The sequence below is a fragment of the Hyaena hyaena genome, unplaced genomic scaffold, assembly GCF_003009895.1.
Source record: "Hyaena hyaena isolate Hyena2069 unplaced genomic scaffold, ASM300989v1 scaffold_16, whole genome shotgun sequence".
In the NCBI taxonomy this organism is placed as follows: domain Eukaryota; kingdom Metazoa; phylum Chordata; class Mammalia; order Carnivora; family Hyaenidae; genus Hyaena; species Hyaena hyaena.
In genome coordinates this window covers 5875308-5902730 of record NW_024080650.1, presented here as the reverse complement: position 1 = coordinate 5902730, position 27423 = coordinate 5875308, and the positions used below count along the sequence as shown (strand labels likewise).

Genomic DNA, 27423 nt, shown 5'->3' with positions numbered 1-27423 from the left:
GCAATACTCCTGCATTTGGGAAATGCTAGAGAATGTATTTTAAACAAATTTATTGTCTTTTCCCCCACTCTGTCCTGATGTGTCACTGGGCCCTCACCTTCTGATATCCGTATCTGTATATCATACTCCCAGCTAATCGGACTCAAAATCTCATCTCCACCATAGCTTCTTTCCCCTCACCCAGGAACAAGCCCTCTGGATTCCTATTCAGAGGCGTCTCAGGCCTTCCTCCACGTGTAACTGGTTATAGCCACGTATGACTGATTTTTTTGCATTCTATCTCAATATTTCTCAAACCATAACGTGCAAAGTACCTATGGAATCTTATTCAAATGCTGATTGTGATTCCTCAGGGCTGGGGTGGGGCCTGAGATTCTGTTCAGACAAGTTCCCAGGGGCTGCTGATACCCGGACGCTGAGGAGTGATGCGGCCACATGTTACTACCATGTGTTGATCTGAGAATGTAAAGACTGTTGCTGTATCCCTCCCAGGACACCTCCCTAGAATCATTGGGATGCGTTCCACAAGTCTCTCAGCTTGGCACTCACAGCAGGCCAAAGGCTTGGCCTGATTTCCTAATTTCCCAATCAAAAGTGTTCACTCCAATCTTTACACGGGATCTACCACTGCAGGTACAATATTCCTCTACTTCTGATTCTCTGCTCATGTCTCCCCCCCCCCACACCTGTACAGCCTGCACACTGAGGACATCACCATAGTGAACCAGCAGGCCCTCCCTTTTCTGGGTACAAAGTCCTGCCTCTTTTATGGAAATACTTTTCTCACCCACTCCGTCTCTAACCACAGAATCTCCTATCCTAACAGATTCAAGACTGGTCTTAGAGTTAGTGCTGTGACCTACATTAGTCTAGGGACTTCTACTTTTATTCAAGTGTCCACCAAACAACTAATCCATACTGTCCTTGACATCTAATATACATTCTCTTGCAAAGAGATTCCTTAATTCTTATAGGAGAAAATAACTTTAAGGGTCACTTGGTACAACTCTCTACTTTTTTGTGTGAGAATAAAAAAGTCCCTGTAGTAGAAATGATTTGTCCAACCTTAGAATTCATCCAAAAAAAAATCTTGGATGAATAACTGGATGAATGAAGGTACAAAGAAAAAAAAACAGGCATCTTTTTTTTTTTAGTTTTTTAAAAAAATTTAATATTTATGTATTTTTGAGAGAGAGAGAGAGAGAGAGAGAGCAGGGGAGAGGCAGAGAGAGATAGAGAGACAGAATCTGAGCTATCAACACAGAGCCCAACATGGGACCTGAACACACAAGTCATGAGATCGTGACCTGAGCTGAAGTCAGATACTTAACCAACTGAGCCACCCAGGTGCACCAACAGGCATCTTTATTTAAAGTGACAATGAAATAAACACATTAAGTAAATATCAGCATTCATCTTACTGTAAGTACATTCATGGTGCAAAGTGACTGAGGTCTAGACCTAAGGTTCTAAATGGGCCACAGACAGGTCTGTCATTTGGCACACATGATGTTTAAAAAATGAATATGGGGAACCTGGGTTGCTCAGCCGGTTGAGTATCCAACTCTTGGCATAGGCCCTGGTATGATCTCACAGATTCATGAGTTCAAGCCCCACAGTGGGCTCTGGATTCTCTGGCCCCCTCTCTCCCTGCTCCAGAACTCGTGCTCTCTCTCAAAATAAATAAAATTTTAAAAATTATTAAAAAATGAATAATTTGTCAACATTTTATCAGGTCTCATATTAAAAAATCTAGATGTTGGTATCTTATGGATAAAGCACCACCATCTTCAACAATCTAACAACCTCAAGGCCCATGTTCTTAGATAGTTAGAAAAGTGACTGGAAGTAAGTAGATGGTGCTCCCCAACCCTCTAGAGAGTGTATGTATACCCCAACTCGCTACTGTCTACACCATTCCCTATTTGTCATCGCCTGGCATTTTTTCATTATTCACATCATCTTCCTGGCTCCTGCAGGCATCTGAGTTTGCAGCCTGTGGTTGAAAGGAACTACTGCTTCTGGCGACAAAGCACGAAGCTCAGAGCTGATGCTTGCACCATGGATGCGACACTGAAGTACTGAGTTCTGGGACAGTTGGTCTTTACAAGCACAATGGGAACCGAGGGAGCAAAAGACATGGAAGATGGTCGTGAGAGGCCCGAGGAGACAAGCCTTCCCCCTCCACAGATTAACCACTGATGGCAGTCCTCCCTCCTGAGGCAGAGAGAGAGATGGTTTCTAAATTCAACCCAGCAATAAGCCAAATGAACCCCATTATCTTTATTTGGCAAGAAGAAAACACCTAGGAGGGAGGGGACACTTGAAAGTTACAACATACACCCACACACTGGCTGATTCTCAGCTCTGTCCCTAAGAGAGCTTTTTAACCAGCCATCACTGCTTTGTTCCACATGAATCCAAAAACATTTAAAGTAAAAACAGTAACATGCTGACTTTCAGTTTTGGAGGCATGAAAACACAAACACACACATCCTATCTCAGACTTGAGCCTCAAAAAACACTGAGGCAAGGGGGTGAAAACTTTAATCAATCAGTATATACTGGGGCTGGGATGACAGGAAGCTGAGATGAATAATTTAGCTACTTTAGCATTCTGAAGGCATTGGCTCAAGTGAGCCTGGGTAGCAGACCGGGGAGTCTGCTAGGGAAGTGGGATATAAATAAGCTTCTCCACAGTGGGGGTGGGGGTGGGGGGGGGTGCTTCTTACACTTGGGTGTGCACCAGAATCACCTGGAGGACCTGGTTACTGATTCAGTAGGGCCGGGGCCTGAGAATCTTCATCTCTGATTAAGTTCCCAGGTACTGCTGGAGCTGTTACTTGGGGGACCACACTTTGAGAACCACTGACATGTATAATATAATTAAAATTGCATTCTGGGGCACCTGGCTGGCTCGGGTAAGTGTTGGACTTTGGCTCAGGTCATAATCTCAAGGTTCCTGCGTTCAAGCCCTGCGTTAGGCTCTGTACTGACAGCTTGGGGCCGGCTTACCATTCTCTTTCCCTTGTTCTCTGCCCCTCTCATGCCTTTTTCTCTCTCAAAAATAAATAAACTTAAAAAAACCCTGCATGTCAAGAAACAGCATTTTAACAGGGAGTGCTCTGAAACAAAGCTATTGTGTGGGTCACAGACACTAAATCATTATAATGGTGCCTTTTGTGTTCTTACTGAGTGAATTCTAATCAATGGCTGTGTCGGTAGAATCCACAAGTCTACAGACTAACCTGTTTGCTGTAGTCAATCAATTCGATAAAAACTTGTGTAAGTTCAAGAGTTCAAAATCATTATGATTTTTGGACTAAGTCCATTTGTATGCTAAACCAACAGGACTGACTCTTCCCCCTGCATCAGAATCACCTGGCAGTTTAGTTTAAAACAGATCACTCCTGGGTTCTGCCCCCCAGAATTTCAGATTCCATGGGTTGGGGGAATTTGCATTTTTTTTAGTTTATTTATTTTTGAGAGAGAGAGAGAGAGAGAGAGAGAATGAATGAATGAATCAGAAGCAGGCTTCAGCCTGTCAGCACAGAGCCTGGCATGGGGCTCGAACTCAGGAACTCCATGAGCATGACTTGAGCCAAAGTCAGAGGCTTAACTGACTGAGCCACCCAAGCACCCCATGGAATTTGCATTACTAACAAGGTGAGGCCAGTGGTCTGATCCCTAGGAGAAACTGTGTGTCTGGGGGTTGGGGGGAGGTTCTTCAGGGCCTTTGTCATGAACCTTTCCAGTAAGCTTTCTATTCAACATAATTCAAGTTCAGCAAAGCGGTCTTGGGATTCAGTTCAATTTACTAAAGTAAGATTTTACTACCTGCAATAAACTACCTGACTTTGTCTTTTTATAAACAAAAGAGAACACATAACATTTTTATAATTTAATTTCTATAGTACTTAACTCATGGGCTTATCTGAGGACTTGGTTACAAAGCCTAATTTATAGAGTTTGGCAAATATTTACAACCTGCATGAAGTATAATGAGCAGTCTGGAAATTGTCTAAATTCAGTGTAAATCTTTGCATTTTGAACCTCATAAAAACAGCTTATTTTTGTAATCAAAGGAAAATTCAACTTAGTATAAAATAACACACTTATTTTTGGGGATTTTAAATGAGGGCTGCATTTCCATCTTTCCATCTTATGTACAGTGACTCTGTGATTTCAGTTTGCTGTGCCGCACCAGCTGTAACATAATGAAAGACATCTGAACTCCCTTCAACGAGCCAGAGACAAAATCCTCCAAGCTGGTTGCATTCTTTTTTTTTTTTTTTTTTTTTTTTTTTTAATTTATCTGAGAGAGAGAATGAGTGTGAACTGGAGAGGGGCTGAGGGAGATAGAGAAAGAATCTTAAGCAGGCTACCCACTGAACAGGGAGCCTAATAACAGGGCTTGATCGCATGACTGTGAGATCATGACCTGAGCTGCAATCAAGAGTTGGAAGCTTAACTGACTGAGCCACCCAGAGCCCCTCTCCCCACTCCATTCCCAACTAAGGAATATTATCATATTCAGTATTATTTACAAAGAGATGAGGGCCATCCATGGCTGGGGGGGTGCGGGAAGGGGATGCGGGGGTATGTGTTGGGGCGGGTTTTATTACAGTTGAGAAAAAAACTGGAAAACACCATCATGTGACTACTGCTACTCAGGGCCTTCTAAGCTACATAACACACCCACTTATTACCCAAAAGCACAGGTGTTTGAGGAAGAAGTGCCAGCAATCTGTTAGCCATTCCTTTTAACAGAGGGTTTTTAAAGAGGAAATAGAAGCTACATTTTCTCAGTGGAATGACGGGAAGGATTTAGACAAGCAGAAAAGTAATGATCTACATTAGAAAGAGGGAAGACCCCAGTTTAAAACCTCCAGTCCTGTCACGGATTCTCAGCAACAGTCCCATGACATCTTGCAAAGTGACTCTAAAAATAACACCACGGAATCCCAGATCTTTTGACTGTCAGTGCACCACATTTTCTCAGGCTTTTTGTCCAAAGAGTGTTTCCCTAACTTTTTTTGGAGCTACACCGTGCAAAACTGCAGGTGTATAGCAATGAGAGTTAGACATACTTATCACCTGGGTTAGAATTTATTGATCCCGTCAATATAAGGACCTCAGGAAAATGGGCATTTATCGAGCACCTACTGAATGCTGGGCACCTACCATTCTAAATGCTGGGGATGCAGGATGTTGCTCAGACGTCAGGAGAGGAAGTGAATAAATGAGTAAATGATATGTAAATAGTGATGAGTGCCATGAAGACAACATGGCAAGATAAGGAGGGAGAGCCGCAAGGGGGCAAGAATGGGAGCTAAGGAGATATTCCAGCAGAGCCGTGAGAAACGGGAACAAGAGAGCAGTGCATGTAACAGGGGGAAGAGTTTATTCTGGGCAGAAGAAACAGCAAATGTAAAGTCCCTGGAGCTCGAGGGAGATACAGAAGCGCAGAGAGGGGGAAGCAGGCAGAAAGGAAAAGAGAGGGAAGGTGGCTTCTTGTAGGGCCCTGTAAGTCTTACAGTGATGGTATCTGAATCCCGTTATAAAAGCATCGCTCCAGTTGCTATTTTGAGAACAGACTAATGGAGTAAGTCCAAGGCCGAGAAACCTGCTAGGGGAGACGGGACACTGGCCTGGCTCGTGCTGTAGTGATGGCAGTGATGAGAAGCAGCTAGATTCCTGACACAAGGCTGTCCCTTTGTACTGGGCTGACGCAGCAGATAAGGAAGGTGCTAATGGTTTCAGCCGCCTGCAAAGACTGTGGGCGAAGGGTCTAGATTTGGACGTAAGTTTACAGTACCATTAGACATTTATTGTGCAGGGGAGAAAGGATGTAGCACTGAGCTCACAATTCCAAAGAGGTACAGTGGCATGGCAAGTTCTTGGCTCTTTAAGCAGAGAAGGCGGCTGAAGAAAATACAAGCCAAGCTACAAAGATGTCTTTTATACCCATGTCTTCTTTTACTGAAGGAAAGCACAATCCTATTTTCACAGTCATGTGTACTGGAAAATATTTTGTATTTATTTGAAACCTCAACTCTGGGAAACTCAGATACTATGCAAAATAGTATGCACTCTTAAGGGCAGCCTGGGTGACTCAGTCAGTTAAGCTTCTGACTCTTGATATTGGCTCAGGTCATGGTCTCACAGTTCATGAGTTCAAATCCCATGTTGGGCTATGCATGGTGACTGGGGAGCCTGCTTGGGATTCTCTCTCTGTCCTTCTCCTGTTCACGCTCTCTCTCTCAAAATAAATAAACTTAAATAAAATAAAATACCCACTTGAAATTTTAAAAAATAGCAGAGAACTTCTTGGGGAAGAATGTAAAATGGCTTGCTCAAAGTCAGGAAAAGCTCCTCCTCCATGTGAAAGCTGGTCCTCCACAGAGACTACATGAGGCTGAGAACTTGGCTCATTTGCCTGGGTGAAAGGTTTCGTAAAGTGTTTTTTCAGAATGGGCAGGTTGTAAAGTGTCCTGAGAGCCCAGGAAAGAACAGCATCAAGAATCTCATTGGTTAAATACTCCTAAGCAAATTCTATACTACAAACTCTCTCAACTGATCTCTCACTAGTCAGACCAGCGCTTGTCAAAAATCTCATAAAACAAGCAAATACTCTGACCCCCCAGGGAATGTTACCCTCTCACAGTTAGGAAGCTACTGTCCAATATGCTGGACCTTTGTTCTCACCTGGCATGCTTACTATAAGTTACTTATGTTTGTTTCCAAACCTGTTCATATCCATTATAATAAAAAATTATAGGAACCAAGGGTGCCTGGGTGGCTCACTCAGTTAAGCATCCATCCAACTTTGGCTAAGATCATGATCTCATGGTTCGTGAGTTGGAACCCTGTGTCAGGCTCTCTGCTATCAGTGCGGAGCCCACTTCATATCCTCTGTCCCCCAATCTCTCTGCCCCTCCTGTTTATGCTCTTTCAAAAATAAATAAAAACATAAAAAACTATACGAACTAATGAAATATGCTAATGGAAAGAAAGAATTGTTTCTCTCAGTTGGATATTTTGGAAAGATTTCTTTAAAGGCAAGTTGCTCAATGTGTTTTTTTTCAAACTTTGTGCACATCTATAGGATTAGAGAAACAAGTAGGATTCAGCACCCCCATTGCTCCATGTGTGTCTTTAAAAGCCTCACTTCAGCTTTAAAGAAACCAAACTGGATATTTGAGGCAATGAATGCCTCACGGAGAGATACAGGCAAAAACGACATGGACCTCAATCCACAGACCAATACTGAATGAAGATACTTCATCCCTGATATTAAGAGATTGGCCAACAGCTGAATCACATTTATTTGCTTCCAGTGAAAAGAAAGTGTTTAAGGTCTGTACATGTTATTTAAAAAAAATGAAGACTTGTGGGGGTACCTGGGTGGCTTAGTCAGTTGGGCGTCCGACTTCAGCTCAGGTCATGATCTCACGGTTCGTGGGTTCGAGCCCCGCGTCGGGCTCTGTGCTGACAGCCAGCTCAGAGCCTGGAGCCTGCTTCAGATTCTGTATCTCACTCTCTCTCTGACTCTCCCCTGCTCATGCTGTCTCTCTCTCTCAGAAATATATAAAACATTTAAAAAAATGATGACTTGCTTTAACTGACTTTTGTGATAAACTGACCACGAACATGGGGCAAGAATAGAAGGGCAGTTAGCATATCCTCTGGCACCATGATTCTAGGCTCATAGCCTATAATCATGCTTGAGTGGTATCACAGAGTCACAAGTGCCATTTCAGACACACTGGGACACCTCTACATTTCTCACTTGACCAGACTGAATTTGTGAGTTCTGCCATCACTGTGACCTGAGGTCATTACATCTGTTGTATTCTGTATAAGTCCTCTCACCTTGATGGCTTGTGTGTACTGTTAGGGATCACAAACCGAGGAATAGGAATAAGATGGTAGCGATGGGGGAAAATGTTGTCAGTGCAGGAGGTAGCATATGATTTGAATTCATACGGTTATGCTAAGTTTTGATATCAGGAAGTAGGCAGGATTATTCACATGTCTGTACACTGAGTGAACGAGTTTTTTCACTCTCTTCTCTTCCACATGTCGAAGCTTCAGTGGAAATGCTACCAAGAAAAAAAAACCCAAATCTTAACTTTTAGTACACACCCTCTATCTCAAAGATAGACATATATATATATATATATATATATACTACCTACTCATGAGTATAGGTGTCAGAGCGAGGTTCTTAAACAAAATGGACTAAGATTGATAGCAATCAAACCATGGAAAGCAAAAATGTTATGGAATTTACTGATTTAAGCCATCTTCCCAGGACTTGTACTCAGTCAGGGCATCAGGTGGGGTGGCATGGCCAGAGTATCACATGGGAAGTGAGAAGCCCTGAGTCTTTAAACCCAACTCTGGCCCAGTCCACTGTGTAGTCTTAGGTGAGTTCTGTTAACTCCTTGGCCTCATTCTCCTCATTTGAAAAATGAAGTGGTAGAAGTGCTTTGTAAACTCCATTTCCTGCTCTAATAATATTCTGTGACCCTACGATCCTAATAGCTAATGCTCATCGAAGGCTTTCAATGAGGGACACCGTATCAAGCACTTTCCAAGTAGTAATTCACACAATCCTCATGACAATCCTAATAGCAGATACCTTGATATTATTCCCATTTTACAGATGAAGAAAATGAGGCACAGAGAGGTAAGTTGTGTGCCTAAATCACACAGCTGCTGAAGGGGAAAGCCAGGATTTGAGCCCAGGCAATCGGATCCCAAAGCCCAAGCTTATATTGAGTCACACTGCTTCTTGCAATATGATGAGCTGATAAAAGCCAGGAAACCCAGGTCTATAGAACTGTTTTTTTTACAAAATGTCGGGCAGCTCAATATCTGTATCTGATTAACGAGACTTTTTATTTGTGGGTGGTCAGCATGGGTTTCTGGGATTGAATGTTGCTATGGCAAACAGCCGCTAAAAAAGACCTCTGTAGAAAATATGCAGGTGTAAACACCAAAAAGCAGGAACAATATATGCTGACATCATCAGGGTTCAAGAAACCATTCAAACTGGTGTTGATCAAAGCAAGATAATAAAAGAACTTGAAGGCTTTGCAGTATCTATTTTCCCCAAGTGAAATAGCCTGGAACAACAGGACAAAACCCACAAAACCACCACAAGACAGAAACAAAGGCTTCCCTGTAACACGGAGCGTCCATTCATTCCTGGCTCCAAAGCCTAAGTCCGGCAGCTTCTCAGACTTCACCCCACACCTGAGTCATCTGGGGTGGGGGCGGTCTTGTTAAAAAAGCGAAGATTCTGGATCAGTGGGTCTGGGTGGATTGGAGACTCTAAGGGGTAAGGAGCTCCTAGGTGAGGCTGTGTTGCTGGAAGGTGGACCATACTTTGTGAGTGGGAGTAAAGAGCCTACAGGCTCCTGGAGTCTGTAGAACTCACTTCTGCCACCAGTTAGCCCTGGGTGCTGGGTTAAGTCTTCTAGGTTTGGTTTTGTCAGCTGATCTTACCTGTACATTCCCATCTAGCTCTAAATGATGACTTTCCTCTTCAAGTATCTGCAATGATGACTTTCTTATTTAATCCTACACTGTAGATTAAGTGAGAAAATGAAATGCCTCCCTTAGCCCCCAAACCCAGGTCTCTGCAATGGGAGAATCAAGGCTAAGTCCTCCTCACACCTACTACAGAAAGACAGTGAGAGCTCTGCTCAGAGGGAAAACCACCCTGAAGACAAATGACTTGCAGCAAAGTGATTTATGTTGGAGGCTTTCTACTTTGGCCAAAGTCTCCTTCAGACTTTCTTGCCAGGCAATGGTATACTAGGTGTGGTATTAAAAGCTAGATCATCATCCAATACTTCAGTAACTTATAGGGACAGGGAGTGGAGCTTGAGAATCATTACCATCTAGACCTGAGCTCTCTACTCAGTGGTAGCCATTAGCCATATGTAGCTATTGAGCACTTCAGATGTAGCTAGTCTGAACTGAAAACACACAGTTTTGAAGACTTGGTATTAAATTAATTAATTAAATTAATTAATTAATTAAAAAAAGACTTAGTATTAAAAATGTAAAATATGTTATTAATGAATTTTACTTTGATTTCACATTAAAATGATGATATTTTGGGTATGCTGTGCTGAATAAACTATTTTATTGAAACTAATTTCACCTACTCCTTCTTCCTCTTTAAATGCGGCTGCTAGAAGAATGTAAATGATAACTGTGGCTTGATTTGTATTTCTACCAGGCAGTGCTGATCTAGCCCCCTGCTATTCATGTGGTTCTCCAACCAGCATCATTGCCATCAGCTAGGAACCTGTTAGGGAGAATTTTGTCCCCATCTCCGATCTACTGAATCAGAATGTGCATTTTAACAAATTCCCGGGCAACTCCGCTGCACATTCTAGTGTGAGAGAGGTGCTGGGTTACTTTTCCCTACAACAGAGGTATGTGGATTCTTGGTATATGTAAGTGATGCACTAAAAGAGTATGGTGCTTGCTGAACTTTCTACAACAACGTTCCAGCTAGGCAATGGAAATAGATTTTTTAAATGTTGAATTAAATTACTATACAACTTTAATATATAAATCAAAATGGCATTATACATAATGATTATGCACACCACCTATTAACATACTGGGGGAAAGGGAGAGAGGTTTTTCAGTGAGGCTACCTTAGTTACTTCCGGATTTTCAGCCACCATGTATGTGAAACTGATGTTCACCAGATCTGTGCCACTGCAGACACATACTATTCGCCCTTCCAGATCATTCTCTGACTTTCCAACAGCTTCAAGAGCGGCCAGGATTTTGGGATCCTGTATAGACATATACAGACAGGAAAAAATTGTTAGATCAAAGCCTGGAGGAAACGTTGCTCATTTGATGTAAAAATACACAGAAGGACAGATGTTTTCTTTCCACCTAGAATGCCAATATCTAGCAGTATTCTAAAGCTTGTAGTGGTAAAACTTGTGACACTACACATTACTTGAACTCATTTGGTAAAAAAGGTATTATAATACTATTGATTTAGAAAACTAGGTATGAGGGTCTTTAAGTTCTTGGTTGTAATTATTGCAGGGCCTGGGATATGAAAATGGGATGGAAAGGTTCTGACTGGGGCCTGTTTGTGTCCGTAAAGATCAAAGGGGTCTCTCAGCAGAGGACAGTGACTGAGGTTTCATGCAAATAAACACGGGCATTGCCACAGCCAGCAACCAAGGGTCATTAAAAAATAAGATTAAGTCTTTCAAGTAGCTTGGACACAAAAAGTATGTTCATCTCTAGAGACCATGGCACCTTCATTTGGAATGATGACAGTGTAACTTTACTCTAAATAGCAAATAAAAAAGCGTTTTTATCCTCGAGGAGAACTCAGGAAATGCCAACATAGATATACAGAAATTTTAACTAACATAAAAAGAGGACAGCTTGAAAAATGAGAAAGAGAAACAAATTGAGGAACATTATTTGTTTTCAACATCTAAAAACCTGCAGGGCTATTATGAAAATGGGAATAAATACTGCGCTTTAATATTCTAGAAAAAAGCCAGCTTTTAAATTCCTAGCACCACTATGCAAACAGCTTCTTATTCAAACAAATCAATCACTGTGAAGAAGACTGATTTATATGCTCTGTCATCTTTGTCTCTCAGAGGCAAACGGAGCTCCAAGGTGAGCCAATGTCTGCATGCACAGGTGCACAAATATGGAACTACCCAAGCTATTTAAATTTCCACATCAACCGCAGAGCAGAAGTGACTCACTGTTTGCTAAAAGGAAAAAAAATGGCAGCAGAGGGAGGGGGCCCTTGACAAATTAATTTCTGAGTTAAGGAAATGATTTCTTTGGTGCAGGTATCATGCAAGCATCTTCTCTTTGAAAAATGAATAACATTTCTAAATATAACTAAACATAATGCAATCCAAACCATCCAAAAGTTACAGATGAAAAGATTAAAAAAATTTTTTTTTACTGTTTATTTATTTTTGAGAGAGAAAGGTACAGAGTGTGAGTGGAAAGGAGCCGAGAGAGGAGACAGAGAATCTGAAACAGGCTCCAGGCTCTGAGCGGTCAGCAAAGAGCCTAATGCCAGGCTCAAACTCACAAACTGCAAGATCATGACCTGAACTGAGGTCAGATGGTTAACCAACTGAGCCACCCAGGTGCCTCATAGATGAAAAGATTTCTGAACTGTGTTTTCTTAATTCCCAGTTGACGAGTTTGGGCAATAACAGGTTAAAATAGGATTCTAGAAACTTTTTCCAACATAAGGAAATCTGTGTTTAGAAGATTGGCAAATGCCAAACACAGGTACCTTTGGGGTGGCGCCCAATCGAATACTGTTGATGAGAGAGCATTCTAGAACTTGTCCTTCCTGAAAAGAGAGAATATAATACAGTAGTGAGCCAAAATCCTGCCAGACCTGTGGCACAGATGAGATACATGATGACGAAAACAATGCCAACAATAAGGTAGAGAGGGAGTGAAAAACATAAGATAGTAATCGTAACACCCAATGATCATAAATAGTCAAGACCTCACACATTCCATTTCAAATATACATATATATGAACGAAGTCTGAATAATTATTTATGTTTATAAAGTGCTGTTACCTTTATGCATATAATACTGTTACCAGTGTATATGTGTCATTAAATATATGTGTGTACATGAAATATTAAGTGGGAATAATGCTTTTATAGAATTCCAATTCTACTTTGTTAAATTCAGTTCAAAGATTCCTTAAGTGTGTGCACTGTGCTGTGTACTGAATATAGTCCTGGGCTGTAACAAGATGACCATGCTCTTAATGTACTTTTGAGACTCAGCTTGAACATCTCTTCTAGGAAACCTTTCTAATTCCCAAGAGAAAATCAGATCTGCCTGTGTCAAACTCTTATAACAACCTGACATTCTCTTTCACAGCACTCAATGATATTTTTTTTTTTTTTTTTTTTTGGTAATGCCTGCTTTTTCTTCTAGACTGGAATCTATGAGGTCTAAGGTACTGTCCTTTGGTTACCACTGTATCCCCAATGCCTGGCACATCGAAGTGCGTTTTTAAAAATCTTGAAGAAATGAATAAGCACAGGGTCCATGCCCTTGAGAGGCATTTTGCCTGCTTGTTGAGATAAAATAGTTTAAGCCAGAGAGCAGGAGAGAACAACTTGCTGTTCTTGTGCCATACCTTGCCTTCACTTCTCCAGGTTAGAAAGAAGCCAAATTCATCCACTTTGAAGAGACAGTTGGGTTCAAACACAAAGGATTCCTGTTAAAAAGAGATGTGTTGATCTGTATGACTCATACCATTTTGACTCTAATAAAAATGCAAATATCTTTTGGCCTCTAAATGAGGGAAAATGAGAAATCACCCTTTTGCATCCTAAATCTAATGACCATATTTCTTATTATATTATGGAATATTTTCATCTTGAAAACTCTCTGCATTCACTTTTATATTCAAAGACTGATCATAAGTTTCTCTAGCACCTTAGAAGAGCTCAGGGAAGGAAGAAGGACTCCCAGATTCCAGCCAATTGGTCTCCCTCCACAAAAGAGGAATCATTGCCTATATTTAATACGATGTAAAAAATCAGGAGATAATTTTTCTTAAGTCTATGATATTTTTTTTTTTTTGTCTACACAATTCAGCATTCGGATGCTTACTCGGAAAACTGCTGAGATTTTTGCTTTACATCCAACTTCATTTGGTGTCCTGTAAACCAGGACTTGAGAAGGATTTTGAGCTATGCAAAGTGTAGAACTTGGACCAACAACATCAACATTGCCTGGGAGCTTGACTGAACTGTAGAGTCTAGGGCTCCAGCCCAGATGGACCGAATCAGAGTCTCCGGGGGGTAGAGCTCAGGTGATTCTAATATATGCTAAAGTTTGAGAACACTGTTGTGGCCTTTGACACCAGAAACTATGTTTGAAACCCAAAGAATCAAAATTTGAATTCAGAAGGAATGTTAGGCCCCAGCAGGGGCCCCAGGGCTATTACAATATACTTGGCAAAGGATCTCTGGTCTTTAGCAAGAAAGCACCATTGTGCTCATGAGCAGCAGGAAAATTCTGTATCAGTGAAAGAAAAAGAGTATTCAGGAAATGAACCCAGATACCTTCTGCTCTCTGACTGCATTGTACCAAGCCTTGGCACCCACGTGTCAACAAATCCACATGTCCTTCTCATGATCTAAAGACCTTGTTCTCTTAGATAATCGCAGTGCCAACAATGGGAAACCTGTCTGCCAAACATGGATCAGGGCAGTGACTTAAAATAAATAAAGAGCAATTATAGGATTAAGACTTTAAGGGTAGTTCAGATTTCACTGATCAAAACAGAGCTTTCTAAATTTTAGGGAAGTGGCAGCATTCATCAAGGTAATGCAATGTCAAGATACTGGGCCACCATAAAGTGTCAGAATTTAGAGTCCCATGAGCCTCGAACAAAGTCAGACTTCCAATTTGTTTTGGTGGTCTTCTGACAGGTGAAGTATATCATAACCATTTCAATTCCATGCCAGGCATGTGCTAAGCACTGCAGACAGAGCAATGGAAAACAGAAAGAGTGAGGGCATGGGATGACCTTTGCTTTTGGACTCAAAACCCAGGTCTTCCACTTATTTTTTATCATCTCTTAGAAGAGCCCTTTCTAAGTTTCAGAATCCTTATCTAATAAATGGATGTATTTACACATACTTTTCAGGCTTGCAGGAATTAAATGAGTTGATACGCGTAAAGTTCTTGACACACCAAGTTCAGCAAGTTGTAGGTACTATCAATAATGTCTGGTTCAAATTTACATTTGTGGTAGCAAATTACTAACATGATATTGCCAATATGTGACCCACAATGACAGCACTTTTGGATGGTTTGACCGTTTTGAAAAACTTGACCCAGAAGCTTATACTTTAGATAGGTCTTAGAGCATGGGTAGAAGTTATCCATGCAGAGCAGAGAACAGCATTTGCAATGACATGTAGGCTTGACCCAAACACTGGGATCTTCTGAGGAGTTGTTGTGGTTAGAACATCACAGAATTCCTTCTGAGGAGTTGATGTGGTTAGAGAGTAGCAATAGATGAGACTGGCTAGATCAGAAGGATACTGCATGGCACACAAAAGGTATTAAACTTGACCTACAAGGTGATAGGGAATCTTGTAACATTAATGATTGGGAAATATGAATCAGCAGCTAATTAAAATAGGAGAATTCACACATTTTCAAATACTTCCCAAGCAGCATCTTTATGATAATATGGAATTCTGGTGCACAACATTCAAAAGTGGGTCCTAAAATGGTATTTATAGAGTAGACCCACAATGAATCAGCCACCAACATTATTATTTATGTGTACTCTATCCTATTCCAAATAAGGATTTGAAGTGATCCATGAAATATGCATGATAAATAAGAACGGTTTCTCAACATATTTTGAAGTGGAACTTTCAGTCACTCAGCTTCCAGAATTGCAATGATTTTTTTTCTTTCTCTGTCAGTTATGAAGTACCCCCAGAACTTATCATCGCCACCTTGAAATTTCAATTTCACCTCTTTAAAACCACAGCTGATAAGTAACAGACCTGGGATGCAAACTGTTTTCCCGATTCCAAAACCTGTGCCTGTTGTATTTTGTCAACCTTGACTCAGAAGCTCCCCTTCTGCCAATTATCATTAGATTTTTGGTCAATGAACCCTGCTTTTTCAGGCTCCACCTTTGGGGAAGTTTGGGCTCCCTGTCCTTGTTTCCTGGTTTGATAAGAACTGACAGGAAGAGAAGAGGGCTTTGTTAAAGGTGGAGAGAGACAAGTGACATCTGAGTTCTGGAAAGGCCACTAGAGGTCTTATGAAACCTCAATGTTATAAACCGCTGGCGTGAAAACAGACGATAGACTGGGGACGCAGGTGGAGTCTGGAATAGTTAACCAGGAGCTTGTGCTGTCTATCAGATCCTGGAATTTCAAAGCCCAAGTGATGTCACATGGCCTATTTATTTCAGCTCTTTATTCCAGAGGAAGTGGCTTTCTGATTCTGCACAAATACTTCCTCTCTCAGACAGAATCACAATTTTGTTACTTTTTCAAGTTAGAACTAAAGCCCACAGTGATGACATTCTGTCATCAGAAATGATTTATAGACCTGCTATAACAGATGGGTCCCGAAGTTGTTTTTTACCCTCATGGGTATGGTTTCCCCTTGGAAGGATCCAGAATGCTCACTGCAGTTGTTCATCTCCCTTCTAATTTATAGACCCTGTGAGATGATAGGCACTGGGCTTCTCAGCTCACATCCCACACAGGAGCAGAAAGACACTGGCCACCGCCGTTCCATCCCAGACCACTGCCATGCACTATTACCATGTGAAGAGACTAGTCAGGTAACATTAAGAGCATTCGCAGCTTTAGTATTCATTTCCATGGCCTATGATTCTTTAGACAGATGTCCTTCCTGGGTTAAATTGTTTAAACTGAATATAAACCTTTGCTCCTCTATCTCATGCTCAACCAGACACCAAGAAGGATATATACAGGTTTGGTGTGTTGATAAACAGCCCCAAAGGTGTCTGTGGCACTAAATACACAAAGTACTGTTTCTGTGCCCTGAGACAGCTGTTACTAGCAGATAAGCACAGTGCTTACTGAGCGCCAGGCGATGCTCCGTGCACTTCGGACACGTTACCTTATTCACGTCCCAAAATTCCTACAAGGGGGGTACTATTCTTGTTCCTGTTTTATAGAGGAGGCCATCAAGACACAGAAATGAAGCATCTTGCCCACAACATAATAGCTGATAGGGCAGAGTTGGGGTTACTGGCTCCACCAAAGCCCACATTTGAATCACAGCTGCTTTGAGGCCCAGGAGTGAGGGTGCCTTTGTTAGGACTGGGTCCAGGTTACTGCTCAGCAGTCACATCTGGGGGCTCCTCTACTCTCGTCACTGAACGCCAGTAACCATCACTATAGTAAGAAGGGCACTGGAAACTTCAGGTTTTATTGGCGTGTGTCTTGAGTGCCACCCCCCCCCCCCACGCCCCGTGAATCCCCCAAGCTGCACAGACCATATTTATTACCAAGTTACTTTTGGAGGGGTGTTTTTCACAGCCTCTTACATCATGTCGGAGTGTTTTCTAGGATTTAGTACCAAGTAAAATGTTTTTTCCTGATCTGTTGCTTCCTTTATAAGAAGCCAGCAGACAGTCCTACGCAGTCTTTCCTGCACTGCTTTGGCCACTAGCATCCCAAGTAGCAGCTGTGAAGCTCACTTTTTCCAGCTTTGTGGAACATTTTTGCTGCCCAGAGTGGCTGCCTGCAATTTGATGTCCTTCACATATTTCTTTTCCTCCCTTCAGCCTAAATCCTTGTTACATTAATTTTACCACCATTTCTGAATACAGCTTACTTTGTGATGTGGCAGAAACATGTGTCAATAGCACAAAAACCACTTCATGAACACCAGAAACCACTGGGCATTTCATATCGGTTTTAAGAGCAGACAGACTAGATCCGAATGTGGCTGGACACTTACAGGCTTATTTGAGCTCTGTTTCTTCATCTCCAAAAGCAAGGAAAACAACCAATAATAACTGCCCATCTCACAGGCTGCTTCTGGGCATTCAAGCGCTTGGTGCACAATCAGAACACAGTAAATTTTCCTTGATTATTAATAACACAGTAATAGTAATTACTACTAATGTTGCCAGTTATCAGTTACAATTAATCATCTAAGAACAAAGGAAGTAAATACCACCATCCCTACCTTACAGATGAGTAAACTGATCCGAAGTGAGGTTAGCAAGTTGCACAAGAAGAGAGACAATGAGCAGCAGAGACACATATATGTTGCATCAGGGAGAGCATTTCTGTTACGTGGCTCTTTACAACCAGCAACAGTACTACTGTGTGCTGATTTTCACTGCTACAGAATGCAAACCTGGGAGTCGAAGTATAGAGGAAACCCAGAGTTTGTCAATTACCACTGCACGAGGCTCAGTGAAATTTTGGTTTTCTCACAAGGAGGTCAGGTCATGTTTGCTCTCTGCCTGAGCCCACCTCAGCCTAAATCAGGTACACAAACTCAGCCCTCAGAACACGGTTTTAGCTTTTACCCTCTTCAGTGGTGAGTAGTGACCCAAGGAGACATTGCTGGGGTTAGGAGACCCCACCCTGCACCTCCCTGATGTGGTGGATAATGCTCTCAGAGGGTGAGAGGGCAATCCAGGAAGTTATTTGGCAAGCTCCACAAAGTGCCAGATCTACTCTGGGTTCTAAATTCCATAGAAACAGAAATGAGAATATCTCCCCTTCAATAACCAACCACAAACATGTAACTTGCTCATTTCATCAATGACAGAGATGCAGTGAATTCTTTTTCTGGTATCAAGTGGAAAGTTTTAATCATTTCCCATTTTTTTTCACATGCTTCATTTTTTTCTTTCTTTAGAAGTAAAGAACAAAGGGGCACCTGACTAACTCAGTCAGAAGAGCATGTGGCTTTTCATCTCAGGGTTGTAAATTTAAGCCCTATGTTGGGTGCAGAGATGGGAAGGGGAAGGGGAAGGGGAAGGGGAAGGGGAAGGGGAAGGGAGGGAGGAAGGAAGGAAGGAAGGAAGGAAGGAAGGAAGGAAGGAAGGGAGGGAGGGAGGGAGGGAGGGAGGGAGGGAGGGAGGAAGGAAGGGAGGAAGGGCGGACAAAGAATATCCTCAACTTTCCAAGTGACCTGGCTTAGAAGAGGAGGTGAAGGCTACTGAAAAGCAGCAAGGGAAGAGCATAACACCTTTCCTGATTTTTCAAGTTATATGCAGTTTTTACCTGAAATTTAATCTACTGGTGCTTATTATTAACAAGGCCTCTGATGTATTTTTGGCTGTGAGAATTTGTGGTCAGCTCAAGTAGGATCTGAATTGCGGCTATGGGAGGATGTGTGTGGATGAGCCCCTAAGAGAGTCAAACTCTGTGTTTCTGATTGCTTAAACTATGGGCATCAGTACTTGTGAATTCCCACTTTCCCGTTTATTTCCAGACAAAGACGTTATATCTCTGGGACTCCATTTCTAAGGTCTGCCAGCATGAGATGCCAGACTCTTTGTGTCCGTCTCCATGCCTCTCCCTCCCTGCAGAATCGCTGATGGGGGCATTCTGAGGCCAAATCTGGATGCTCTGATTCTGAGAGTGCTCTTGTTCTATGGCAGGACACTGGGACAGGCTCCCTGAGTCTAGCCATGGAACCCCCGAAGCAGTTATTCTGAGGCTACTCAGTGACTCCCTCTTAGCTTGCAGAAGGAAGAACAAAGTCCACAAAACATCCTTTTAGGAGGAGTGGGTGGTCACTGAAAGTAACTTACTTGGACAGGAAAACTGCCATGTTAGTCAAACCTTAGCAACTTAGTAGCCTTAGCAACTAAAATAAGGAAAAATTAAAGATGAAAAATTTATTCAGAGCCAGGGAGGAAGATAACTACTTTTGTAATAAATTTTACAACAAATATTAAAATCAAGTATGCCCCCTTCCTCCCCACACCTCTCCCCTCCCACCAAAGATTCTCTCCTTGAGCAAGCCTTCTTCCCACCTAGACCTCTACTGTTGGGCTTCCATGTCTTCTTTGCATTCACTGATTTTAGCTGGAATCCTGCTAAGCTGGTTTAGCTAGAATTTCCTACCCTCAGTACCTGATCACCTTGGATATCTGATCCGATGCCTCAACCTCCACCATCTGCACCATCCACCTCTACCTGCTCCTTAGCCATAAATCCCCCTTTCCTCATTGTATTCAGAGTTGAGCTCAACCTCTCCCCAAGTACTGTATTTCTTGAATACAGTGTGCCCTATCATTCTTCAACAAGTGCCAGAGTAACTTTTTCTCTGACACCCTCCCCCCCCCCCACCTAAAATTCTTAGAACAACAGGAGATGTGCTTTACAGATGGGCTTGAAGCATGACCACAAGCTGGAAAATCCTTTTCACTAAGGCACTTCTAATTAAACCACAATTTGTTCCAGAATTATAAACTGCAATGAGGAAATGATTAGAAATACAGTGACGGAGAAGACATATTATCTGAAGAGGCAGGTCAAGGAAAAATGTTTTAAGCTACTGCTATCTAGAGAGGACAGTCCAAGTTGAACAGACTCATTGAAGGGAAGGAATCTCAAAGGACTTTCATGGAACTTCCCTCTGAATATACATGTTTCCTACTTCAGTAATTCCGCTTTTAAAATGCCTGTCTTTACACTAGCTGCATGCTGTGTTCACTCCCTTCCACTTTGTCTGCTGAAATAGCTTATATTTGGGCCACAAAGATACAGTCTCAGGGGATCTTAGGGCCAAACCTGGCTCTATCACTTCTTGTTGTCTAGAAGAAGTGCAGAAAATACTGAAACACGGATACAAGGGCCACTGCTGTCACCTAGAGAATTCTATAGAGAGCACAGCTGTAGAAAATTGCAGATCTGAATGCTTAGCATCATTCTACACTTCGGGAGGGCTAGCTGCATCAGGGGAAGGGGGTGCTAAGAGGGTTGGAGCAAGCAGGGAGAGCCTTCAAACCACAAGGCAGATGTTAAGACCTGTGGGGGGAGAGAAGAAGGTTCTCCACCAGGTGGATGGGAGCCCTGGAGTAAGGACTGCCCACTAGCCTCCTCTGGGGCAGAAAAGGTACTGTTCCAGAATCTCTACCATGGCACTCACTGGCTGGGGACGTCGGGATGAATGTCATAAGCAGCTGCAGCAGCTAAAGGCTGTCTGGTGACCACACACCTAGTGGCAGGGTCCCCTGGAAGGAGATGTAAGTGGCATACCTCCATGACTGCCACAGACAGGGCCTCTTGCTAACCATTCTCCAGAGCTCCTCACAAAAGGACCTCCAATTCCAGTTCCTTGGTACCCTTAGAATTCCTTAAAAATTAGGAACCATTTAAAATAGCAAAAATATGGGGCACCTGAGCGGCTCAGTCAGTTGAGTGTCCAACTTCGGCTTAGGTCACAATCTCATGGTTCGTGGGTTCGAGCCCCACGTGAGGCTCTGTGCTGCCAGCTAGCTCAGAGCCTGGAGGCTGTTTCAGATTCTGTGTCTCCCTCTCTCTCTGACTCTCCCCTGCTTACGCTCTCTCTCTCTCTCTCTCTCTCACAGAAATAAAACATTTAAAAAAATAAAATAAAATAGCAAAAAAAACCAAAACCAAAAACAAAACCAATAAACCACACATACACACACAAGACCAAGATGTGTAACTAAGGAATTGCTCGATTACTGGAGGTGCTTAATGAATGAATTCCCTGCTGGAGTAGTAAATAAAAACAAAGTATCTGCTTTCATGGCTTATATTCTAGGGGGAATTTTGACAATGAACAAAAAACCAATATATCAGGAATTGATAAATATGAAGGTAAAAAGCCCCCCAAAATCTAAAAGGCTAAGAGTAATGTCTGTGTGTGTGTATGCGTGCCCATGTGTGCGTGTGTGAACAGAACATACAAAAGAACAGTCCAGAGAGGGAGCTGCAAGTGCAAAGGCCCTGAGGATTAAGTGTGCCTGGTATTTTCAGGAATATCAATGGGACAGTGAAGTGGCAGGTCATATGGGGGCTAGTAAGTCATGGAAGGAATTTGGAAATTATTTGAAATGAGGCAGTGAGCCACTGAAGGTTGAAGCCAAAAGACAGGTACACTCTCACTCACATTCTAAAAATATCCATCTTAGGGGTGCCTGGGTAGTTTAGTTGGTTGAGCATCCGACTTCAGCTCAGGTCATGTTCTCAGGGTTTGTGGGTTTAGGCCCCGCGTCGGGCTCTAGGCTGACAGCTTGCTAAGAGTCTGGAGACTGCTTTGGATTCTGTGTCTCCTTCTCTCTCTGCCCTTCCCCTGTTCGCACTCTGTCTCTCAATAATAAATAAATGTAAAAATAATTTTTTAAAAATATCCATTCTAATTATTTCTCACAATGTCCCTGTGAGGTAGGTACTCTCATCCCCAGTTTTCAGACAAGGAAGCTGTGACTTAATGCTCAGTGGGATTAAGATTGGCTTACAGTTCGTTTCTTGAGTAGCAAAGCCAAAGTTAAAGATATATCTGTTTAGGAGCGCCTGGGTGGCTTAGTCGGTTAAGCGTCCGACTTTCGCTTAGGTCATGATCTCGCGGTTCATGGGTTCGAGCCCCACGTCGGGCTCTGTGCTCACAGCTAGCTCAGAGCCTGGAGCCTGTTTCAGAGTCTGCTACTCCCTCTCTCTCTGACCCTCCCCTGCTCACGCTGTCTCTCTCTCTCTCTCTCTTTCTAGAAATAAACAAAACATTAAAAAAAAAAGATATATCTGTTTAACTTCAAACCCGTGCCCTTAACCAACTATGTCTATTTCAGACTCTTCAAGAAAGAGCTCTCTAGTAAAGATTCTACCCTAAATACCACTTAGTGCAAACCCTTTCTTTATATGCAAACAACATCCTGGCGACCTGACTTGGGTGAGTATCCAAAAACTAGGCTCCTTTTTACATTTCACAGAGTTAAGAGGATCATCTGCCCCTTTAGGTACTTGGGAGAAGAGGAGCCACACACGAGCAGTAGAAGGGCCAGCAGGCTGTTATCAGGGGAATTCCTTAGTAGAAAGAGCAAGTTCGCTATCTGGGAAAGCCATATTGGCTCAGCCCACACACTTCATTACATGTTTCTGACATGGTATCATTTCAGAGCAATTATTTACCATTTATGGCTTTAAGACTAAGTAGTTTCAAAACTGTGTGTTTACTAATCTATCAATGTTTTAAGAGACAGGCTTCCCTACTGAGGATATTTTACGTCTATTTTCATTGATTGAAAAGAAATACTACGTTTGTTCTATAGAGTATATTGTACCTAGTTGGGTTTTTTTCTCCAAAAAAATTAAAGGTGAAAAACATCCTGGTTAATACTTTTCTACAGGCTGATATTTATTGACTATAAGGTAAAGGTATTAGTATTTTGAGGGGGCACTTATGAGGCACTTATCTGCTGTGAGGGGCAAATGTATGAAAAATAAATTCTTTTCATCCTCATTTCCTTTAAAAAATCAAATTAAGAACTCCTGGATGTAGTCATATAAATAATTATGGCCTGAGATAGATACACAGACTTAAGTAGCTTCCAAATATATATATTCTATATATATATTCCAAATATTTATATATATATAAAACATCATACATATCTTCAAAAAACTGTGTAGGGGAAGAAAAAAGTGTTCCTGTATCCTCTTAGGGCCTCTGGCTGGGTCCGAAAATTAAACTGACAAACACAGATTAGCAAAAGAGGAACATACACATTTATTTAATATAAGTTATATGTATCATTAAAAAGAAAATCATACGCCCTGAATGGCGTCACTTATGTTAAGGACCTGTGTCAGCTAACCAAGACTTAATACCTAACCTTACTGCAATTTCAACCTCTCTAAGTAATGTGACCTATAACCAGCCAACCTGGGAGTTTCCATGTCAGCACTAGGAGGTAATCCACTGATAGATCCCTTCCGTCCCCTTAGGAAGGCAACTTTGCCTAAAACAAGGCATTCTTTGCTAATAATTCCCTGCTTTCCTCATCTGTGTAATGTGAAAAGCAATCTGATTTAATCCTTACCACCAACTGAGGGTTTAAAGAGATGACTGATGTCAACTGCTTAGTACTGTGCCTGGCACACTGAAGAGGGAAATAAAATCTAATATATTCAACTCCTCTGGAAAAAGAAAAGTTTCTTTTACTGAACTGTTTCCCCTCTTTATCTGCGTTTCTTGGTTGGGCTGATTAGCTATAAAGACCTTGAAAAGCATTCTTTTTTTTTTTTCTTTCCAGGAAAGTCTAGAATTCTATGACATGCTATGCCTCATGGTTCTCAAACTTGAGCTACATCATCAGAACCACCCCAGAGGGCTCTGAAAATGGGGATTGCTGGAGCCTAACCTCAGAGTTTCTGATTCACTAGGTCTGGGGTGGGGCCTGATAATTTGCATTTCTAGCAAGGGCTCCATGTGCTGCTGGTCAGGGAGCACACTTTGAGAACCACTGCAGGCTAGCACACAGGATCTTTCTGCTCAGCTGCGACTGGCCATGGCACCTGGGCTGAGGGGTTCAACCACGGCAAGCCTTGGTTCTGCATCTGTAAAAGGAGGTTCGAGACCTCCCTAACAACAAGGTTCTTCTGGGCTTAAACGAAGCCACCATTTACTCAACAGCATTTACACAGTAACACCCTCTGCAGAGCACCAAGTGAATGCTCATCATGGCAGATATTTCTAGTGTAAAGGCTAAAAAGCACACTCCCTAAAAACCACAGAAATCAGGGGCACCTGGGTGGCTCAGTAGGTTGAGAGCCCAAATTTGTCTCAGGTCATGATCTCGCGGTCCGTGAATTCAAGTCCCGCATGCATCTCTGTGCTGACGGCTCAGAGCCTGGAGTCTGCTTTGGATTCTGTCTCTCTCTCTCTCTCTCTCTCTCTGCTCCTCCCCACTCCCATTCTGTCTCTCTCTCCCTCTCAAAAATAAGTAACAAAAAAAAATTTTTTTAAACCCACTGCAATCAGTAACAACATAAACATTTCCTCATAATGTTTAGGAAGAGGGAATTCATTCACATGAAGCAGAGTTTAAAGAAATGCAATTTTATTACTCAAGAAGGGACTTCAAAGTGATTCACTTTAGCATAAGCTCTACATTTCACTTGACTGTTCATTTGTTCACCCTTGAATGAACTCTATTAATTCAACAGCTAGAGCACATGCATTAACAGGGTGCAATCCCAAAGAGAATGCAGTCTGAATGTCCTTCAGGCCTCTTCCCCATAGGCCTGGACATCTGCACAGCTGTCCTCAGCTGCCCTGATGGTAGGGTACCCTGGCCACCATGCAGTCTGCTTACTTGCACCCCCAGACATGGCTTGAAGGAGTGAATACTGAGCATTTTCCTCTTTACACAGCAGGTTGAAAAGAAGCCACAAATAACTAGCACTTAAGGAGCTCCTCAGCCTCTATATTTTAATTTTATTGGCTCCTTATTTACTTTCTTCTCATTTTCTTTCACTCTGTTTCCACAGGCTCCTTGTCAATCTATGCCCGCCTAGATTTTCTTCTCTAGGTTTTAGTGGACATGTCTCACATCTTAGGGGAATAAGCAGTCCTTTCCGCACCCTTGACTGGCATGAATCTCAAGCTGTAGAGTTTTCCATGAGACTGATTCAAGATGCTGTTTCATGCGTGAGATGCTCCTATTCCTCCAGGGGACAGAGTTATCTTCTAACCTTGTGAAGAAATGAAGAAGTGCAAACTCAAAGAAACTTCACAGAAAGGGAAAAACATAACAATGAAAAGAGTAATTAAGCAAAAACAAACCAGGAGCCTCTTATAGAAAAGAAAGACCCAAGGCCTGATAGAATTATAGAGAAGCAGCAAAATAAAGGGAGAACCAGTAATCTAAATACAAAATAATACATTTGTAGGGCCAAATGATGAGCTAAAAAGTAACTACTTGAAACCGAAAGTATCATTACCATCAACCCAACAGGTTATTCATTTCTATTTAACATAATTTGTCTTCTGAGCAAGGTGTCTGCAAACTACAGCCTGTGCGTCAAATGCAGTCTGCCCCTGTTTTTGAAAATAAAATTTTACTGGAACATAGCCCATTCAATTATTGATTCCCCATATAAATCCACCTTCCCATAACTTGCCGTCCCTAGAAACCCAAATCCCCTTTCCCTTTGTCTAGTCACTTCTCCACAATTTATCATCTTTTGTTAAAATGGTATAGAAGCTTCTGAGTAGAACCATTTCTTTGGGGTTTCACTTTTCTATGAAGCTCCTGTGCCTGTAAAAATATTAACATCAATAAAATTTGCATGCCTTTTCTCCTCTCCATCTGGCTTTTGTCAGCGTAATTTGCTATCCCAGCCACAGAACCTAAGGGAGCAGAGCAAAGTTTTGCTCTGCTATGCCATTAGGCTTTGGTGCAGTTACACAGCAAAAGTTGATACAATTATTAACCAATCACTGCCCTTTTAAACCCTTGTCTCTTCACATTTGTAACTTATGCTTTCTCTTTCAGGCCTCACTGCTCTCTCCAGGTTTGAGGTCACGTCTCCTAGCAGGACTTTATTCAGGCTCATACCTGTCTTCCTTGCCTTTCTGTAACTATACGTGCTGGTGAGTCAAGCCCAACCTGTAGTTATTCCTCCTTTGGAAAATGGGCTCTTACATTTCTGACACTTTTAGACTTTCTCATCCCCAAATCCTTGGATGGTTGGATGTCTGTACTTATCACTCTATGATACATCTGATTGAACATACATGTTTTCATTGCTCCAATCAAGTCACACTTCTTTTTTTTTTTTTTTTTATCAAAGGCAGTGGCTCCTTCCTGCAGCTCACACACTCAGAGGCAGGTAGTGACACAGGGCAGGTCAGCAAACTTTGTGATCTGAAACTGCTCTTCTAACCTTACCCACAGGTAAAGAAGCAAATGTGAACCTGGGATCTATGCAAGGAAAACCTGGGATTATCCTGGACTGTTGTTAACTAACCCCTCACTCTTGGTTAAGGTGGAAAATGAAGGGGGTGAGGGAGAGAGGTTCAAGCCACTTACTGGCAAAAACATTCGAAGGCTGATTATTAATGCCAAGAGTTGACTGATAACAGCTCTTTACCATTTGTTCTGATACCTGTTGAGTTATAGGTCAAATATTTTACTCTGGATAAGCACTTAGGACACAACAAAACAGACACGGTCTCAACCATGGTAGAGCTTCACTCTGAAACACACACATGGGCACCTCAGACCCTCCAGTAGGAACGTCTGGCCCTGGCATACTGATACACTTGAGGCAAGACAGATGCTCGCTCAGGGGAAAGGTCTTGCTCAAGGTCATAACCTGTAAATATCAGGGTCAAGGCTCAAATAAGAGTCTTTGGTCTTCACATCCACTTACTTTCTGAAATTTTCCAAACCATACAGGCCATTCCTTAAATGCACCAAGCTTGGCTACCAACTAGCTCTAAGCCTTGGGAGTTTGAAAGCACAGGTAACATTATCGGGAACCGGCGTTTTAAAACCTCTAAAGGAAGGAAGAGGCCTTGGTGTTTCGGCAAACACTTGGCTGACATCAGGTCATGCAGATTTGGGTTGCTTCAGGGTTCAGGCCAGTTGATTAAGCACCCAGGCATCTGGCCACAACTTTCTGATCATGCGAGGAAGAAGTTACATGGCTGTGAGGACAAAAAGGGCAACTGAAGGCAGGTAGAAGTAGAATTGCAACATCCTCAGACCCACCCACCTTAACATCTCTATGCCAGGACAGACATGGTAAGGACATTGCCTATGAAGATACAGCCAGTAAGAAAAAGGAACAAGACTCCACCTCACCTTCCTTAAATTCCTGGTGTTCTCCAATCAT

The 27423-nt window shown here is 42.2% G+C and overlaps 1 protein-coding gene across 4 annotated transcripts in view; it reads right to left on the bottom strand.

The window, feature by feature from the left end:
• PLCB4 (phospholipase C beta 4) overlaps positions 1-27423 on the bottom strand; it is a 164895-nt gene that overhangs the window by 126779 nt on the left and 10693 nt on the right. For all 4 annotated transcript variants that reach the window (XM_039224818.1, XM_039224831.1, XM_039224824.1 and 1 more), the window contains exons 2-4: positions 13206-13286; positions 12332-12391; positions 10686-10829 (exon numbers count right to left, since the gene is read on the bottom strand). In XM_039224818.1, the coding sequence (XP_039080749.1) occupies positions 10686-10829; positions 12332-12391; positions 13206-13286 (285 nt within the window). The remainder of the gene's footprint in view (positions 1-10685; positions 10830-12331; positions 12392-13205; positions 13287-27423) is intronic.